Source organism: Marmota monax, unplaced genomic scaffold, assembly GCF_021218885.2.
Source record: "Marmota monax isolate L192 unplaced genomic scaffold, Marmota_monax_Labrador192_F-V1.1 WCK01_AAM20220418_F8-fsc00280, whole genome shotgun sequence".
Taxonomy (NCBI): domain Eukaryota; kingdom Metazoa; phylum Chordata; class Mammalia; order Rodentia; family Sciuridae; genus Marmota; species Marmota monax.
This window is the reverse complement of record NW_026692080.1, coordinates 879,911-900,450: the sequence shown is the minus strand read 5'-3', so window position 1 is coordinate 900,450 and position 20,540 is coordinate 879,911. Positions and strand designations below refer to the sequence as shown.

The window sequence follows — 20,540 nt, the reverse complement described above, 5'->3', positions numbered from 1 at the left end:
GGGCACTCAAGAGTATGATTCAGAGGGAAAGGTAGGCTTAGGGTTGGCTAGTCCATTCAGTGCCTGGATTTCGTGCCCCATAGGTAAGAGGACCAGAATGGAATCCTCTTAAGTGATGTTTGGGAAGGAGAAGCTCCTCTTGCTCAGATAAAAGAACAATACTAAGAAAATCCCAAAGGAAAGTAGGAAATACCAACTCAGGGATGAGGGGGCAATGTAAGAGTAGGACGTCTACTGGATAAGAGAATGGATTTTCGGAACTATAAGACCCCTACAATCACAGGATTTTCAGTGTTTCTCTACAGAAAGAAATGAGCATTTTTTAGGTTCTATTCAATACAACAACCCAATGCGCTGGATATTTTATTATAATTTCAATGAAAGTAATGGATCAACATCCTCATAGTTCAAAATAAAACAAAGTCTACCTCCTTGTGAGGATATAGTTATCATTCCCATTCCGGGGGAGAAGAAACTGAGGCTTAGATCAGCAAACCAATCTGAATGGAAAGTAGAAGAAATGCACTGGTCTGTTTCTGACCTATAGAAATATTACTGTGTGACAATTAAACATTTCTTTTTCTAAGAATCCTGAGTACTTGTAGTTGGGTGTGTTACTAAAGTGTCTCACTTACCAGGTGGGGCTTATCTGCTATTCCCATCCTCTGGGCCTCATGGGAAGCCAGAAGTCTGAGCTTCCCATTACCTACACAAAGCCATCTTTCTTTTACAGGGGCCGAGGCCTGGGCACCAAAAGGAAACCCAACAAAAGACTAGGGGTCCAAGCACTGCGGCCGCAGAAGGTTGGATGTAGGCCAGGACCGGGCTGGCAGGGGATATTCTGTCACCGCTGCGCACAGCAGACACCACCTGCTCGTGTGACCGATCTTGGAGGCTCCAGTTCTGGCGCGTTCCACTCAAGGGCAGGTGGCTGGGCCTCTCAGTCGTCTGCAGGAGGAAACAGCCAAGCCCCAGGCCACGGAATCTGGCGGGGAGCTGGAGGCGCGGGCTAAGCCCCGCCTGCCGGGCCGCCTCTTCCGCTCGCGCCGGGGTGGGGCAGACGCGGCCGCCTGGATCCGTTCGGACGCGGCCACGTTGTCTTACGCGCCCAGCGCACCTGGCCCTGAGAACCTGGACACCGGCTCCCTCTTCCTGCCCCCCCGCCCCCCAGCTTTGTGGGGCGGTAGTATTCCTACGCTCACTCAGCGGAGCACAACCGCTCAAGGAAAGGCCTGGCCGTCCCGAGACTCCAGCGTGCGGGCACGTCTGGAATCTGGGCTCGAGAGGCGCCGCCCTCGGTCCGTCCAGCTAGCCTCTCCGCGCCGCCTAGGAGCAAAGAACCAGAGAGAGCACAGGAGAGTGGGGCTCCGCGCAGAGCTCGGCGCCCGGGCCCATGCCCGTGCGCCCCCGCGGGCCCCCGCTATGGCCTCCGGGAGCGTGGCCGAGTGCCTACAGCAAGAGACCACTTGCCCCGTGTGTCTGCAATACTTCGTCGAGCCCATGATGCTCGATTGTGGCCACAACATCTGTTGCGCGTGCCTCGCCCGCTGCTGGGGCGCAGCGGAGACTAACGTGTCGTGCCCGCAGTGCCGAGAGACCTTCCCGCAGCGGCACATGCGGCCCAACCGGCATCTTGCCAACGTGACCCAGTTGGTGAAGCAGCTGCGCACCGAGCGACCGTCAGGGCCCGGCGGCGAGATGGGCGTGTGTGAAAAGCATCGCGAGCCCCTGAAGCTGTACTGCGAGGAGGACCAGATGCCCATTTGCGTGGTGTGCGACCGCTCCCGGGAGCATCGCGGCCACAGCGTGCTACCGCTCGAGGAGGCGGTGGAGGGCTTCAAGGTGAGGGTCCGGCGCGAAGAGTGGGGAGGGGTAGGAGCGCGAATCGGACAAAGGGAGGGGAGAGTCAAAGGGGCTTCCCTTTTTTCCGCCCAGAAAATGGCTGAGCCGGACGTGTGGTTCACAGCCGTCATTTCCTCTCCGTCAGCTATAGAGCCTCTGCACTCAGATTTGGGAAGAAAACCTGTAGCTGGCGAGGAAAACAGAAGTCTCCCCACCCCCCACACTCCTTTCCCTGTATGCTTGTCTCACCCACACATTGTGCATAAAGATGGCCTGTGAAGGCCTTCTCTTGACAGTATAAAAGATGTGCGTAAAAACACGTACACATCGACAAGCTTATGAGACACTCGTATTCCCACCGGCTCCACGATAATATCAGACAAAACACATTTGAACGTTGACTGTGTACATGAAGCAGTGCCCATTCCGTGGTTTACGAGTATTTCTCCAGCACTCACTTTAACCCTTCTGTTCTAGAAGCTCATGGAAAAGAACAGAGTTCTTTACTGCTTGAGTAAATCATTTAGCCACTCAGACTCAGGAGATAACAGTTATTGTGAAGATTAAGTGAAATGTGACTTACAGAACACTTTGTGAACTGTTGAACACACATTGGACAGCTAAACTAACATGGAAATAAAGTATAACGTGAAATAGTTCTAGGTGACATTTAATGAATACATGACGTTTTGTGTTTTTTTGTACTTTGAGGACTGCAGGGATATATACACAATTATGTCCCTGTTTAAATGTGAGTGCATCCATGTATAATTAATCTTGTAACATTTGTGGAACTTCCAGTTATATCATTTCACTCACTCATGGTAATTCCTAGTATGTTGGGAAGGCGTTGTTTACCTATGTCATCCATTAAGAAAATAAGAGAAGTCATTTTCTCTGTGCCTGTGTGGAAAAGCTATAATTGAACTTTAAGCTCCTTCCTAGTCTAGTTACCTTTCCACAAAGCCATGCAGCATCCTTCCAGGGACTGGTGGGTAACTCAGTGTTTAAGAATCACAAATTGCCAAAAGATAGTTTTGGTGGCCACCCGAGCTTTAGGCTTTTCTCTGGTGCATGGCAGTATAGTCTGAGGACAGGCTTTAAGCAGGGACTTCGCATTAAGACTGTGTGTTCCATTTATGATAAGAAAAGTAGCCAGGCTTATACTAAAAAGGTCTGCCAACTCTTTTGCTTTCTTTAGGAACAAATCCAAAACCAACTGGACCATCTAAAAAGAGTAAAAGACTTAAAGAAGAGACGCCGGGCACAGGGGGAGCAGGCACGAGCTGAACTCTTGGTAAGGGTTGTTGGAATTCTTAGATATCACTTCTGCCAAGAGATGTTACTCTTTCTTGACAATGCCTCAGTTCTGAATTTTTCACTCTGCTTTCTTGCTCCAGTCTCTGAAGGTCTTGAAAAGTGGCTAATGTGCTAATTCTGATAGAAGAATTTGGGAGTTTTGTTTTAAAAAATCAAAAAAATATAGAGACTTTTATAACATACACTTGTATATTCACTGCCCAACTGTTTAAATTTCTTTTTTTAAACATTTTTTTAGTTGTTGATAGATCTTTTTTTTTTTCTTCTTGTTTTGTATCTTGGGATTTTTTAAAGACCTTTATATTATTTATTTATATGTGGTGCTGAGACTCGAACCCAGTGCCTCACACATGCTAGGCAAGTGCTCTACCACTGAGCTACAACCTCAGCCATTTAAATTTATTTTTGAACAATAAATGAAATAAGTCTGTACCCTTTAAAGGTATCTACATCTAAAAAGCAAACTTCTAGACTAGTAGTGTCTAAGTTAATCTTATGTGAAATTTTTTTAGTCCTGATCTGGATATGGTAAAGAACTCCTGGCTAGGGAACTCATTCCTTTGGTGTCCTTAGATCCCACTACGTGCACTTCCCACAATACGCTGAGACTTCACCTCCCCTTGGATGAAATATCTCAGTGAAACTGAGTAGACTGAAATGATTATAATGTCTTCTTTGGGAAGATTGTCAAAAATGAGGGACAACCTTTCTCTGAAAATCAGGGTGCCTGAACATATTTAGTGGCTCTGACACTAGCCAGTTTTTTTAGATGGATAGAGCGCAACCACCTCTTTTGGCCTTAGTTTCCCCATCAATGAAATGGGTCAGTTGTACTAGACTTGTGATTTTCCAGCAAGGCTAGTACTGTCCTTTCCCTACAATGGTGTGTGTGGGTATTTCTTTGTGACTGAGGATTAGAGTAATTGGAAAGGGTAAGGCAGGGATGGTAAATGTCTTAACAACGCAAGAAACAGTCCCATGCTAGGCAGAATTATTCCTTCTAATGGCACCTCCTTTGAGAAATACTGAATTATGTGATCTTTAAGGTTTCTTTCAGCTTTGATTTACTGTTTTTAAGATTTATTGTATGGTTTATGTCTTTGAAAGACTTATCCAGCTGAAAAGAGTTATAAACTTATGAAAAGGATTTATAAACCCAGGTATGTACATATTACTAAGTTGCACAGTGAGTATATGCTTAAGAAGGGTGGTTAGAGGAATGGTTGTTGGAGGAATGTTCTTGGGGAACAGGTGAATTTAGAACAGGTGTTTGTAGACTTTACATAAAGAACCAAATAGTAAATATTTTTAGTTACTTGGAATATGTCACAATTATCACCTCTGCCATTTTATCTCAAAAGCAGCCATATCAGATACATAAATGATTGGCTATGGCTGGATTCTAATAAAGCATTACTTGATTCCTTTAAAGCCATTTGCTAACCCCTGACTTAGAACAAAATGATAATAGTGTCCTGACAGTGGGACATGGGAGTAGAGAAGGAAGGATAGATAGATAAGCTGTGACAAACAAGTTAGCCACAGGAGGGAACCAGGGAAAACCTCAGTACTTCCCCAAGCTCTGTGAGACAGGGCAGTTTGTGAACACCCCTGAAAACCAAATATAGAAGACATGGATTATGAAGGGCCCAAGGAAATTGTGTTTGTTTCAAACTGTACCACACAGGACACATATCTGATTGTGTTATTTCTCTGTGTGACAATCTTTTATGGCTCTCAATTGCAACAAATTCCTTACTCCTTAGCCTGGTATGTTCTCGTCTCCTCTTAACTCTTCTGCTTTCATTCCTTAGCACTTATGTACTCCAGACAGATAGAACCATTGGCCTTCTCTCCCTACTTTTTTGCCTGTGCTATTTCTTCTCCCTAGAAAACCCTCCTCTTACTCATTTGGTGAATTCGTGTGTGAACACTGATTCTGTGAAGACTGTGATACCTCCTTCCACAGCAGCCTGTTACTCTGTCTTTACCCATCCAGGACTCTGTGTAGCACATGAGAGCAGGAACTGTGTTTTAATAACCACTAGGATAACTCAGTTCCTTGCCATTATGGTAAACATCATAAATAATGAGTAAGTGAACACAGTGAAATAATGAATAAGTTTTAGTATCTTTGGATAAACTGACTTGGGGTGAGTCACCAGGGGAGAATTGTGAAAAGAGCTCTAGAAATGAGCCTTTTCTCTTCACTGCCCTTGTCTATCATCTGCACAGAGCCTAACCCAGATGGAAAGGGAGAAGATTGTTTGGGAGTTTGAGCAACTGTATCATTCCTTGAAGGAGCATGAGTATCGCCTTCTAGCCCGCCTTGAGGAACTAGACTTGGCCATCTATAACAGTATCAATGGTGCCATCACCCAGTTCTCTTGCAACATCTCCCACCTCAGCAGCCTGATTGCCCAGCTAGAAGAGAAGCAGCAGCAGCCCACCAGGGAGCTCCTGCAGGTAAGACATGAAGAATCCTCCTAAGACACCTCCAATAAAAATAGCCTCTTTTTTCCTTTGCCAAGTAGTATCCAGGACCTTCTGTTTCCTGGTTAACTGTGCAGGAGTTGCACAGGTGCCAAACTCATGTACTGAGTATGTTGGAAGAAAAACATACACCAGAAGCTGTGGTTGACACAACTTGGATTATCAGTTACATTGTCTCAGAAAAGGCAAAGGGAAGACCTGGTGCCCTGGCCTGCCCTGATAAATGTTCTGATCATGGGCAAAGTTCTTCATATCTTTGGGTTTAGTGACTTCAATAAGAGGGGCTTGGATCACATGCCATTTGGAGAGCTCCTCATTCCATTATCCTGTAATTTTAATGTATACATGTATATTACCATAGCTACAAAATAGCAAGCACTTGAGCAGGAGTTGGGTAGTCCTGTGATTTTACTGTTTTAATGTAGTGAGAGAGCTGCAGTAGATCTAGCCAGGTAAGATTGCAGGCAGTGAGCTATTGCCCATGTGTTCGCTCATTCAGTGCATACTAATTGTCTGCTGTGGATCAGGCATTGCTCTAAGCACTGGGATTAAGTGGTGAGTAAGCTTCCCTGAGTTATATTCCAGTGTGGAAGCCAGAAAATAAGTAAATAATTATTACAGTTGTTGACAAAGGCCATTAAAAGGGATGATGAGATAGACCAAGTATCAGCAAATATTTAAGATAATTGGAAAAAGAATATACTTTGCAATAGGTGAAATTATATGAAATCCAGATTCAGTGACCATACATTTTTAATTGGCACACAGCCATGCTTATTCAGGTGTATATCCTCTATCATTGCTTTTTCATTATAACAGTAGTGTTGAGTAGTGGTGACAGACTGAATGGCTCACAGAGACTGAAAGACTTACAAAGCCTAAAATATTTACTACGGGCCTTTAAGAAAAAATTTATTGACTCTTACTTTAAAATAACAAGAAAAAAAGAAAAGCTTAATTCTTAACATACATTGCTATTTAATTGTCAGGCAGAGCTTGCAAAGAGGACAGTTGACCAGAGAGGCAGAATGTAATCAGAAAGAAAGACTGTTTTGGGAAGGAGGGAGTGGACAACAGGGTCCAGTGCGTTTGATGTCAGATAATATCAGAGCTGATATCCATTTGGTTTAAAATATGACTGCCATTGATGACCTTATGTAGAAATGCCACAGTGGAATAATTTTGGGCCGGAGTTAAATGGTGAATGGAGTGGGGTGAATGGAGACTATGAGAGAGTAGGTGACTATTTAAAAAATGAAAATGAAAGAAAAACTTAGAGATGAAGTAGATTTGTGGGGCTTTATCTGGAGGAGATGCTTAAAGAAACCAGTTAAACTTATTTTCAAAGTCTGTGTTGTAAGGATCCAGATGTGAGGGAAGATGTCGAAGCGGTGATGGGCTTCAGGATAGTGTGCTGTCTCTGAGAAAGCAGGGGGAATGGGAATTAAAGCATATGTTCAGAAGTTAGTTTCAGAAGGTCCTCTCTTGCATGGGAAGAAATTATTATTTCAAAATATGGGAAAGCCAGTTAGTCCATGAGACATAGGATAATTTATAATATAATGATTTAAATGATATGATTTAAACCAGTCATTTATAGTAGAACCATCCTGTCCTGTTGTGATTTTCTTTTGTGCTTTTGTGTCAGATCTAGTGCAAACACTGAGAAAGAAGTTAGGCCTAAGATAATTGGAGTTTTTTGTTTGTTTTTTTCTTTTAAGAAATGTTTGTAAAATATACAGAATATAAATTTCACTATTTGTGTAACTCTGTGGCACAAAATAGCATTCAGTAAATTTACAATGTTGTGCAATTGTCAATAACTATCTAGATCCAGAACATTTTCATCACTCAAAAGAAACCACATATAATTAAGCAGTCATTCCTTTCCCCTTCTGCCTCCAACCCCTTGCTCCATGCATCTATCTATTCTGGATATTTTATATAAGTAAAATCACATAATAGTCTTTAGCTTCTTTCACTTGGCATAATTTTTTCAGGTTTATATCTATATTGTAGTACATATTCAATATTTTATTTCTTTCTATAGCTGAATGATATTCCATTGCATGGATATATACTGTATTTTGTTTACTCAAGATTTAATGAACATTTGGGTTGTATCCACATTGTAGACTAGTGAATATTGTGAATAATGCTAATCTTTGCTGTGTTATTTCAGTTTTTCTATATCTGCTGTTGAAGCAGACACCATACTCAAAATTTTAAAACTTTTTTTTTTAAGCAGAAGGTTTTTATGAGAATATTTTTGAATATACAGATAATGAAACCAAAGCTGGATGATAAGGAAAGTGGAAAAAGAAAGAGGGATCATGGACTTAATGATTGATGATGACAATCAAGTGTGTTTATGAAGGAATTCCGTAGAAAACAAGCTGAAGTTATAAGAATAGGAAAAGAAGTTAACATACAGAAATTAGCAGCCTCCATATGCGTATATAACAACCACTAGAAAATATATTATGTATTGGAAGAGGACACCATTTCCCATAGCAAAAAGAGAAAGAAAATAGATAAAGTACTTGGAAATACACTGAGAAAATCTATATAAAAACCTATGTGGAAGGGAACACCTCTCAAAAACACAAAATAGAAGTGAAGAAATAAAAAGATATTCTTCATAAGACATCTCAGCATTAAGTTGTCAGTTCTAAAGTTTTTTATAAGTTTAATGCAATTTCAATAAAAAGACCAACAAGCTTTTTCTCTGAATTTAGAAAGATTCTGGGATACACTGAACAGAGCAGCGGGTACTAGCCCTATTAGATATTAAAGTATAATAAAAAGGTCTGTAAAATTAAAGTAGTTGGTATTAGCATAAGAGAAAAAATGTCACAGGCATTGTAACCAGTCAAAAGTCAGTGTCAGATTCAAAGAAAATGTCTGCAACGAATAGTACCAAAGCTCCAATATATAAAGAACTTACTAAAATTGAGGGGGGCGGGGAATCAAAATTTTCTAGGAAAATGGACAGAAGACTTAAAAAGGCAAGTTGCAAAAGTTGGCCCATGAACATATGGGAAAAAATACTCAACTGCATTTGTAATAAGAAAATGCACATTGGGGCTAGGGCTATAGCTCAATTGGTAGAATACTTGTCTTGCAAACACAAGGCCCTGGGTTCAATCCCCAGCACACACAAAAAAAAAGAAAGAAAAAAAGAAAAGAAAATGCACATTAAAATGCTAAGATACCCCTTACCAGTTAGTGTAGAGATATATATAGATTTTTTTTTGGAGACAGGGTCTCTCTAAATTGCTTAGAGCCTTGGTAAGTTGCTGAGATGGCCTTGGCCTTGAACTTGCAATCTTCCTACCTCAGCCTCCCAAGCTGCTGGAATTACAAGACGTGAGCCATCACACCTGGCAACAATATAGTTTTAGCATAATATGCCATTGGCAAATATGTGGGAGAGACATATTATTGGTGGAAATGCAAAATCATGAAACCATTTCAGAGGAAAATTTGGCAATATTTAACAAACCACACACACACACACACACACACAAGCAGTTAAACTTTATCTAAAAATCTGTGCTAGAAATTTACCTTGAAGATATACCTAAGTATGAAAATATATTTGAAAATACCCAGTAAGAATACTTGCTGTAGCAATGTGTGTAAATGCAAAATATTGGATATAGTCTGTCTTCTAAACTTAGAAGATTTTTTAGTCAATTATGAATATATATACACAGCAAAATGCTATGCAACCTTAAAAAAGCATAAGAATGATACTTATGAGCTAAAAAGCCAGGACATATTGGTAAGTGAAAAAAATAAAAATGTAAAACATAGAGTATGTTGCTTTTTGTGTAAGAAAGGAAGAGAGATTGGAAAGTACATGTGTATGCTATTTTTGCAGAGGAATCTGAAAGGATAACTAGACACTAATAGAGATGGAGAGATGAGGTGGGAGGGGACAGAGAAGGGAGTAAAAAGGACTTTCTTGCCAAGTCTCAGAGACTTTTTGAGCACCAAAATAAATAAGAACAGTAATATATTATAGCACATTGAATAAAATAATCTGTGAGTCCACACTAATAATAAATAGGAAGGGAAATTTTTTTCTAATAGAATGTCAACTAAACATAGAAGGAATTTTGAAGTTAAAAAATGACCTTTTGGCAACCATCATAGTAAAAATTTATTAATAAGACTTGTCAGTGAATGCTAACTCTAAGGGGAAAAGTTTGATGAGAATGAAAAGTATTTTATAGATACTTATTAATTGCAAGAGGAAAAAATAGTAATTGTACAATGATCAAAATCAGTTTTGCCACTGGGCATGGTGCTTGCCTGTAGTCCCAGTGACTTAGGAGGCTGAAACAGGAGAATCACAATTTCAAGGCCAGCCTCAGCAACTTAGTGAGACACTGTCTCAAAATAAAAAGTGTCCCTGGGTTCAATTGCTAGTACTGGGAGAAAAAAAAAAATCAGTATTACCAGTGAGAGACAAGCAAATATGTACTCTAGAAGGCTATAACATACCCTAGTTAAAGATGGTATAACTGGAATTAATCATGAGGGAAATGTCTTAAACTGAAATGGAGGGACATCCTATAACATAATTAGTTTACATCAAATAATGGTAATGTGAAAGGTAAGTCAGTTCTGAGAATCTTTTCCAGTTAAATACACATCAATTGTAATTAAGTGCAATGAATGATCCTGGATTACATGGAATGGGGGTAGGGGTGTTGGAGCTATGAAGAACATTATTGCAATAGTTGATTAAATTAGCCTACAACTGTGGATAAAATAAATGTATCAATGTTCCAATTTCCTGAATTTTGTAACAGTGCTATAGTTATTAAAAAAAGTAGTTGTTCTGAGGAACTACACATGAAAGAATAAAGGGATAGAATGTAAACAATTACCTCAAGTGGTTCTGAAGATGTATATTTCATATATATATTATATGTGAGAAGAGAAAGGTTAAATAATTATGTGAATAGTTAAAGGTTGGCAAACCTGGTAAAAGACTATAGAAGAGTACTTTGCAGTGCCAACTATTCTGTGTATTTGAAACTAATTCACAATAAAAAGAAAGCAAGGCAGACGGGTATAAGTTATTGACATCCAAGAGTAGAATGACAGAGTTAATAAATCTCAGTTTCTTCTGCCTGATTTTTAGATCCTTGAAACTGAGTTATGTTCCAATGATTCTTTTCTCTGGCTTTTCCCAGGAAGACCAGCCCATAGTTGGGTTTTTAATGAACATTTGTGAAAGAAAACTCAAATTATAAATAGCTTCTCATAGTATCCTTTTCCTTTCTCTTATAGGACATCGGGGACACATTAAGCAGGTATAGTTTTCTCTCCCCCTAGTGTTAAATCAAGCACAGGAAGACTGTCTCACTCACATTTGTAAATCCTGAAAGGAGCCCAGGGCCCGAGATGGACATCTTCCTGAATTGCTACCTATCTCTGAAGAGTCACCGGTGTGCTAAGAACTAGATTAACCACAACTGTTCTCTGTAAAACTTGGAAATTATTGGCAAATTGTGGAGGTGGGGTAAGATAGGGGTTCACATTTGAGAGTGTTGGTGTTTATGGGTGTGAGGACACTTCCATGGAGAGGTTGGGAACTTACAGGAGTTGGACATTACAAGGACACATTATGGCTGTTACTTAATATGAATTTTAGAATCTATTTATCATTCTCTTTCTCTCTTGCTATAATGGGGGAAATTGGGCCTAAAGAAAGTGTAATGAGCCTAGAGGTATAAAATTACTGATGAACCACTTGAATTCTGACTTTTCTCATTATTTCTCTATAATACTACCAAATGGAAGATGAGGAGGCCTGGGGATGTAGCTCAGTGGTATAATACCTGGTTGGCATGCACAAATCCCCAGCACCAAGAGGAATATGAGGAAGAGCTTCCTGGGGACATGACCAAAAAAGAAGGGAGAACTTGAAGAGGGCAAGAAACCAGGGCAGAGTTATATTTGTAGGATTGATGGTAAGAGCAAATCTAATAGGCCTCAGGAAGCTGACATTTACAAAACTTTGAAGTTGATTAAAAATCAACTAAATTTTTAAGTTAAAAATCCTAAATTTTTGGTGAAAATCTTCCAGTGGAAACTATATGGAAAGCTACTATTGAGGAGATTGAGAAGGGTTCCATAGAAGGGGTAGGTTGGCTAGGAGGACTATGGTTATAGAAACATGTTGATAGGAATAAGGTTGTTGAGGGTCCTCAGGATGGAGATAACTTGGAACTTATACCAGTCCCAGATAGATGTTCCAAGAAAATATTGCCTCTATCTGGTACTTTTTGATAATAACCATTTCTGACCCATCATAAGGGCCTAGATCGCACAGACCTAGTAGTATGTGATATTAAGGACTGGGATTAGCTATGTGAAATAGGATATCCAAAATTCCATTGGCTTAAGGCTTCAACATAATTTTAAAAATATGTTGCCGTATAAGAAATGTGCAGGTAGGTAGACTGAGGGCTGGTAGAGTGGCTCCAGTGATCCTCATATTTCTGATTTCTTCCCATTTGCTGTTATATCATCTCTGAAGTATGGTCTTCATATCGACGAAGTAGCTGCTAGAATGCCAGCCAAGAGAAAGAAAATCACATTTCTTTTTAAGCAAATTTGTTTTCAAAATATGAGATACTTCTTAATCTCTCATTGGCCACCTCAGTTACAAAGTCATATCCATCTATAAGGGAGACTGGCCACCCATGAGCCGTTAAATTTAGAAAAAAGGAGAAGAGGCACTGGGTGGGCAACTAACAGTCTTTGCCATAGACTTCCTTTTAGATGTGAGAAAATTGGGTGTTGTCCTTCATATAATGTCTGTCTGTCTGTCTAAAGATGTTATTCCTCCTGTATTTGGGAACCTGCAGATTATGGATAGTTGCCCACTGTAAATATCAAGGACTTCATCATGGACTCTACACCTTTGATAGTCAGTTTTGTAATGCATTTAGTTCAGTAAACTTTTTTGAAGACTTGCTAATTGGTTTCTATAACCATAGTCCTCCTAGCCAACCTACCCCTTCTATGGAACCCTTCTCAATCTCCTCAATAGTAGCTTTCCATATAGTTTCCACTGGAAGATTTTCACCAATTTCTCAGAAAATGAAAATGGGTAAGATTATCTCCCTTGTTTTGGTTTAGAGGATTATAGTTGTAAGAGAAGACATAAAAAGCTACAGTAGCTGTTTCTAAAGACTGTCTGCCTATGTTGAAAAGTTTGATTCAGGATCTGTTCTGGCCCATGATAGGCTATATAATTGGGGAGGGATTCACATGTGTTTTTTAAATTTAGGGCTGAAAGAATCAGGATCCCTGAACCTTGGATCACACCTCCAGATCTGCAAGAGAAAATCCACATTTTTGCCCAAAAATGTCTATTCTTAACGGAGAGTCTGAAGCAATTCACAGGTAATGTGAGGAGAAGGGTCATGAGAGGAATTAATTTATACTATTATAATCTATGTATTGCCTAAAAGGTTATATTTTTCTCAGAAAACCAAATAGTGGGAGCTGGGTATATAGCTCAGTTGGTAGAGAGCTTGCCTCACATGAACCAAGACCCTGGGTTCATCCCTACCACCACCACAAAAAAAAAAAAAAAGAAAAAGAAAACCAAATAGTGGGATGCAAACTGAATATCTTCTCCTTTTCTCTCCTCAGAAAAAATGCAGTCAGATATGGAGAAAATCCAAGGTAAATTCACCTATTACATACTGGACTTTTGATGATGGAATTTCACAAGAGGAAGAGCATCTGAACTTATAATGTGGGAAAATAAGATGGTTGATCTCTAATATTTTACATCTTTCTTTTAGTCTTAAATTTTTCATTTAATAGCCTCTTGTTCTCATTTGAAGTCGGTTAACTATATCTAATCAGTTCTCAGTCTATATGGAAGAGAAAAATAGGCAACTTAAAATGTAATCCAGAATTAAATTGATTATTTAAATTTTTTTTTTTAATTAGGAAAAAGAATGAACATACACTGTCCATTTCACATGAGCCAGTATTTATAATTTTAATTGACTGATTTCTTATAGCTGTAGACACAGAGCCATACTAGGCCAGGAGGAATGAGCAGCACTGACTGAGATAACACCAAGGAAGTGATTTTTGAGCCAGCATTCAGGAATCAGACTACTAAGGTTGTGGGCCCACCTATGTCACTTAATGTTTACAATGTTGCTGAGCATGGTAGCACTTGTCTATAATCTCAGGGACTTGGGAGACTAAAGCTAGAGGATCTCAAGTTCTAGGCTAGCCTCTGCAACTATGTGAGACCCTGTCTCAAATAAAAAAGACTGGGGATGTACTTCAATAATAGAGCACCTGAGTTCAATGCCTAGTATTCTAAATCTAAAATTTTCTGCTCATGAACCATTTTCACTTAGGAGTTGGCCAAATGCTGAATATTAAAATTTTTAGGCAGTCTGGTAGAGTCGGAAATTCTTACAAGTAGGTAGACTCTTATTTATTAAAAAGTACCAACCCCCATAATCTTTGATAATCTCATATCATGTATGCTGAATCCTTATTGCATCTTAGCTATATATTTATTTGGGGCCTCTAGCAATATAGATTTAGGACATGTCTTTCATAAGCAAGACAGCTAGGGAGAAACTCCATAATACAGTGGATGGTTTAGACATAGCTTTTCTTGATGTGGTTCTTATTAATGTCTCTGGTTCTTTTTCTACTTAAAAGGCTCAATAAGAACATATGTGAAAATGACTAGGAATGGTCTTGTTTGCCCCACAGTAGTAGTCACTTGAGCCACTCAGCCCTTAGAGCACAGACGGCTTATGAAAGTAAGGAGTTGTGTATGACTTGGGATTTGAACTGTGTTTTGCTCTACAGAGCTAGCCAGCTCACTTCAGGGTGGAATTCTTGCTTGGTTCAATTTGATTTCATATTCTACCAGTCTTAGGCATGTTGTTTTCCTTCTACCAAAGATTCTCAATCCCCCTTCTCTTAACGTCTTTAGCTAGATGATGAAGTCATACATTGTATGAGGAAATCTGCATGGCTGACAACAGGATTTCTGAGATTTTTAGTGGAGCACACTAACCAAAGATCTTTTGAGTTACGTATTCCTTGGAAATACTCAAATGGCTTTCATAACAACTTCTCTGTTTTTTCAGAATTGCGAGAGGCTCAGTTATATTCAGGTAGGTGATATATACAGGAGAAAGGAATAAAAATTCTGTGAACCTAACTACTATTGTGAATGATTTGTTGGAGAATTAACGTAATTTGGATTCTTTAGGTTATGTATGTAAACATGGCATATAACAACAATCCACTATATTTCTGTGTGATTACAGTTATCTTTGCAACCTAAGGTGCTTCAGAGCTAAAACCATTGGTGGTGGTGGTGGGGTGGGGTGGGGTCAATTTCAGGTGATAAGAAGGATCATAGAGTGTCAACTGCAGTTCCCCAAACTAGAACACTTCTGTGCATCTACTATAGTGCACTGCTCTGCCTCCTCAGCCTCAGGGGCAACATGCTGTTTGCAATAAGCAGGAGTGATTGAGCTCAACTGTTAACTCTAGTGCTAGAGACAGTCTAGGAATCTTGGTCATTCCATCACTACTTATTTTTTTTTATTTATTTTTTTAATATTTATTTTTTAGTTGGACACAGTATCTTTATTTATTTATTTTTATGTGGTGCTAGGCGAGCGCTCTACCGCTGAGCCACAACCCCAGCCCTCCATCACTACTTATGGGAAAAGATTGAAACTTCCCTTCCCCTTGACAATCACCTTTATCCTATAGTTCAGAGAAGCTGAATGGAATCTTCTTCATGAAGAGAAGGGTTCTACATATAAAAAGATCTTCTTTGGTGCTGCACTGATTGTGAGCCATATTTGGTTCTTTAAATAAGTATTAACTGAATCCTTTGCTTTTATACCATACAGTTTAACATTGTGTACTTTAAAGGAAACAAAAGAGTATAAGATACTAACTGCCCTGTCCTTGTAGTTTACATTGTCTGGTTGAAGATATGAGGTACACTCATGACATAAGAAAGAGGTAGGCCCAAGACTGGGTATATATAGCTCAGTGGTAGAGCAGGTAGCTGGGTGAGGCCTTGGGTTAAATACTTAGCACCAAAAAGGGAAAGACGGGTGGATATTGTATATTGTGAACAGATTGAAGAACCAAGGGTTCTGGTCACTCTACTGGTGTCCTGTCATGAACCTTTGTTGGGAGTCACTTAGTCTGACTGTGTTTTGATTTCTGAGAGGTAATGTTTGGGAATCCTTCTCATAAACAAGATGTGAAGAGCAAATGAGAGACTACATCAGTGCTTTTGAAGCAAGAAGGTTCCATATGGTGCAAGAGGCAGTAGTGCTAAATAACAGAAGAGATGACATGAATTATACAGTTTTAAATTTAAAAGCAAGAAGAGTACTGGTGTGGGCTGGTTAAGAAAAACTGGGGAGCTAGGAACAATAGCACATGCTTGTAATCCCAGCCTCTCAGATGAGGCTAAGGCAGGAGGATCAAAAATTCCAGGCCAGGCTGGGCAACTTAAGAACCTGTCTTAAAAAAATTAAAAATGCTGGGAATGTAGCTCAGTGATCGAGACCCTGGTTCAATTCCCAGTACCATAAATAAATAAGTAAATAAGAAAAACTGAGGAAGATATGGGCCTTAGAAGAAAATAGAATGAATGATTCAGATGTACAGGGTAAAGACCTAATGGAATGAATAAGAGTGAATGGGAAAGTAGGCAAATTGGTCCAGATTCCTCAGTTCCTTACCAACAGTTCCAAATTCTTTGAAAGCCAAAGTTTTGTTACCCCCCTCCCCTACATTGTTTTGCAGCCAATTAATTAAGGTACCAAAACCTGAATTTATGTGAGACTCTTTAGAGCTTTTATCCTATATCATGTGAACATTTGTATGTTTCACAGCAGATATGTTAATATTTGATTATAGGGTGCGTGCGAGACCTTAACTATTGTAATCTGAATTCTTTGGAACTTTTGACCCCTATAGCTTTCAAATTAAGTGATTGTGAAAATATAAAAAAAAAAAACAAAACTCAAATTTGGTAAATAATGGATGTTGTGGCTTAGGATGTAAAAGAAAGGGAAGGGGGCAGAGTGCAGTGGCACATGCCCGTAATCCCAGCGGCTTAGGAGGCTGAGGCAGGAGGATTGCTAGTTCAAAGCCAACCTCAGTATAAAAGCAAGGTGCTAAGCAACTCAGTGAGACTCTGTCTCTAAATAAAATACAAAGTAGGGCTGGGGATGAGGCTCAGTAGTTGAGTACCCCTGAGTTCATTTCCCAGTACCAAAAAAAAAAAAAAGTGGGAATGGGGGTAAAATTTTAGTATTTCACTATATCATCATTATAGAAGGCAACCACCTAATCCAACAGTAGTTTTTGAAATGTGAATTTTAAGATGTATTTCATAAGATGAATGTATCCTCTTAGTACGGAGCTCTTATTCTATACCCAGGGAGATAGAAGAAAGGCTAGGTGTTCTTGAGTGGGCTCTCCTGGACTTCAGGCTGACTCTCCCCTTTGTGTTTCTGCAGTGGACGTGACTCTGGATCCAGATACAGCTTACCCCAGCCTGATCCTTTCTGATAATCTGCGGCAAGTGCGATATAGTTACCTCCAACAGGATTTGCCTGACAACCCTGAGCGGTTCAATCTTTTTCCCTGTGTCTTGGGCTCTCCATGTTTCATCGCTGGGAGACATTATTGGGAGGTAGAGGTGGGAGATAAAGCCAAGTGGACCATAGGTGTCTGTGAAGACTCTGTATGCAGAAAAGGTGGAGTAACCTCAGCCCCCCAGAATGGATTCTGGGCAGTGTCATTGTGGTATGGGAAAGAATACTGGGCACTTACATCCCCAATGACTGCCCTTCCCCTGCGGACCCCTCTCCAGCGGGTAGGGATTTTCTTGGACTATGATGCTGGTGAGGTCTCCTTCTACAATGTGACAGAGAGGTGTCACACCTTTACTTTCTCTCATGCTACCTTCTGTGGGCCTGTCCGGCCCTACTTCAGTCTGAGTTACTCGGGAGGGAAGAGCGCAGCTCCTCTGATCATCTGCCCCATGAGTGGGATCGATGGGTTTTCTGGCCATGTTGGGAGTCATGGTCATTCCATGGAGACATCCCCTTGAAGAGGTGAACGCAGACTAAAAGGGCTGTTGGCTATAATTGTACCCCAGGCACAAGGCATCTTGTTGCCTTGCCGATTCCTGTCTGTCACAGCTGGGTACCATTTTCCATTCCCTTGCAGAGGCAGACAGGATGTCCATGTTCTTTACTATCCTTTTCCTTCCCCTGCAAATTGTGAGATGTAACAAGAAGTATCAGTATTTCCCCAAAAATAAAAACCAGATGTCCTCCTCCAGTGTTTCACATTTTTTGGTTTTACATAGAAACCAGATAAACAGCAAATAATAATCTTTGGATTTGGAGAGCCACTCAAGTTACTTACACCATCTTGGCTTAGCCTGGCTTCCTCTTGCTCAGTCCACATAATAATCATGGGAATTTTACTGCCATTTCTTGACTAGGGATCCTTTCTGAGAACCTAGAATGGAACTGCAAGGCCCTGTTAGCATGGCTTCCTTTATTCCAATTTTTTCTTGGAAAAGTACGTCTACCCTTGATTTTCAGTCTGCCAGTTTTTTACTAACAAGGGTCTATATGTGTTTGGGTTAGTTACAGTTATTTTACAATAATGGTGAAAAATGGCCCCACTTCTACCATGAGAGGATATTCTAATCAGTGTTTCTGCCTCTAAATCTTTTCTGGGGCTTTATTTGTTCCCTTCATACTAATGACAGGTGTCTCCTAGTGCTGGGTGCACATCATTTCAGGTCACCATCTACTATTTCTAGATCCTCTCCCAGGCACATCTATGGACTGGTGGTCAGTTAAACACTATCTCTGGAAGAATTCTAGTATTCCAGAAATTTGTTGCCTTTTTACCTCCTTTTCTCTATCTCCTCTGGGAGATGGGGAAATTCACCTTCATAATGTGTGTATCATCAAGGGGCAACTCCATCCCAAATGGCCACTGGATCTTGAGACATTCTGGAATCAGAAGGCTAAGGCGGGTTACTTTGAGCAAGCCCCATGATGGTTCTTGGTCTTACTTCTCTTTGGGAATATGCTCCTCTGTTTAAAAAATAAAGTAAATATGGATGTTTACATTGCTGTTGTGTTGTGGGTCTTGGTCAGATTGGGTTCACACATGGAGCAAGTAGGGTGTCAACTTCCACTATGGTTTCAGAATCCTATTCTGGCCAATGTTTTTCTTACATCTGGGTGATAAAACTAGTTTCTTAGTGCCCTGACACTGACTCTAATGGTGCTGAGAAAGTAATGTTGGGGCCAGGCACTGTGGTGCATGGCCATAATCCCAGCAGCTTGGGAAGCTGAGAAGTTCAAAGCCAGCCTCAGCAATTTAGTAAAGCCCTGAACAACTCACTGAGACTCTGTCTCAAAATAAAATATAATAAAAGGGCTGGGGATGTGGTTTAGTGGTTGAGCCCCTCTATGTTCAATCCCCTGTACCAAAAAAAAAAAGTAATGTTGGATATTCCTGGCTTGGAATATGTCAGAAGGCCCAAATTTTGCTTCCTAACAGAACCACCATCCCAAACCCTTGGGGTACCTAGTCACCATGTACTGAGGAAGAAATATGAGGCAGAGAGGCTCTGTTTCCAGGAATTTGATCTTTTCTACTTCTGAACATGGCTTCTGAAGACAAGATTCTGTTAGCTATATATCCTTTCATTGACGTTTGATTGCTATCATGAATTGTTGATAATGTGTCATTTATTTATTCATCAGGCTTTATGAGAAATAATTCAGAGATTACAGAAAAGGGATTCCATGAGGCTAGATTAGCTTTTACCATTTTATTCTGAGATATAAATGCATAGAATAACAGATACATGCATATAAATTATGATTCACAGAGCAATGCTTGGAACATAGTGTGAAGAGTAACAGACTTAACACAACAATCTCATGAAGTGTGTATTGTTGCCCTTATTTTACAGATAAAGAAACCGAAACAGGGTAAATGACTTACCCTAGGTGTATAGCTAGGAAGCAGCAGAGCCAGGATTCAAACTGAGATGGAACACATGACCACATACCTCAGATTCTTACACATAGTATATATACATAGATTATGCTTTTTACATGGGAAAGGCAGAGCAGAGACTGGACACCTTGACGTGCCAGTTCATCAACCTGAGACGCCTGACTATGACTATTTACTGTAGACTTGAGGTTCTGTAACTGGAAAATGGAGTCAAGACTTCCATTCAAAAATCACATTCCACTTTCACTTAGTCCCTTGGAGCAGGAAGGAAGAATAAAGATACCTTGTACGCTTTCAAGGAAATATGCCCTTGAAATGGACTCCTGGTTTTTACTGTCCCAGTGATGAGGCTATGGACATATCTATAAGGGTAAATCTTAATGCTGGGTGAAAAAAGTCTTCAAAAACTATATACTTAAGATACCCTTCTTAAATGAACAAAAAAATCATGGTTATTTTTATGAAGTGTGGGGAAGGAAGGAAAAGAAGAGGATATTGGTTGATAATGTTTTATTAGCTTCTAATTTGGGGGTGTGTGTTTCTAGGTATTTAAATTTTGTTTTTAAATGCTAGTTTGGGGATAAATAAACTTGTAAATGATTCTAATTTTACTCATCTGCAGAAAAATAAGAAACCTTTGAATTAATTGAGTGAGGATATGGGCCACTAAAGACAAACATGGGACTCAGGATTCTTCTGGCTCCTCTTTATTTCTTTCTTTGGAACACCTGAATTTTTTAATTGGGGTTACAACAACTTCTTTTTACTAA

General features: G+C 40.0%; 1 protein-coding gene across 1 annotated transcript; it reads left to right on the top strand.

Moving 5' to 3' along the window:
* Nucleotides 1-1,050: 1,050 nt before the first annotated feature.
* On the top strand, nucleotides 1,051-18,866 carry Trim27 (tripartite motif containing 27). The gene is made up of 8 exons (XM_046459603.2): nucleotides 1,051-1,842; nucleotides 3,044-3,139; nucleotides 5,398-5,628; nucleotides 10,963-10,985; nucleotides 12,971-13,086; nucleotides 13,339-13,371; nucleotides 14,820-14,846; nucleotides 17,232-18,866. The coding sequence occupies exons 1-8, from the start codon at nucleotides 1,423-1,425 to the stop codon at nucleotides 17,825-17,827; spliced, it is 1,542 nt and encodes a 513-aa protein (XP_046315559.1). The 5' UTR covers nucleotides 1,051-1,422; the 3' UTR covers nucleotides 17,828-18,866.
* Nucleotides 18,867-20,540: the final 1,674 nt, after the last annotated feature.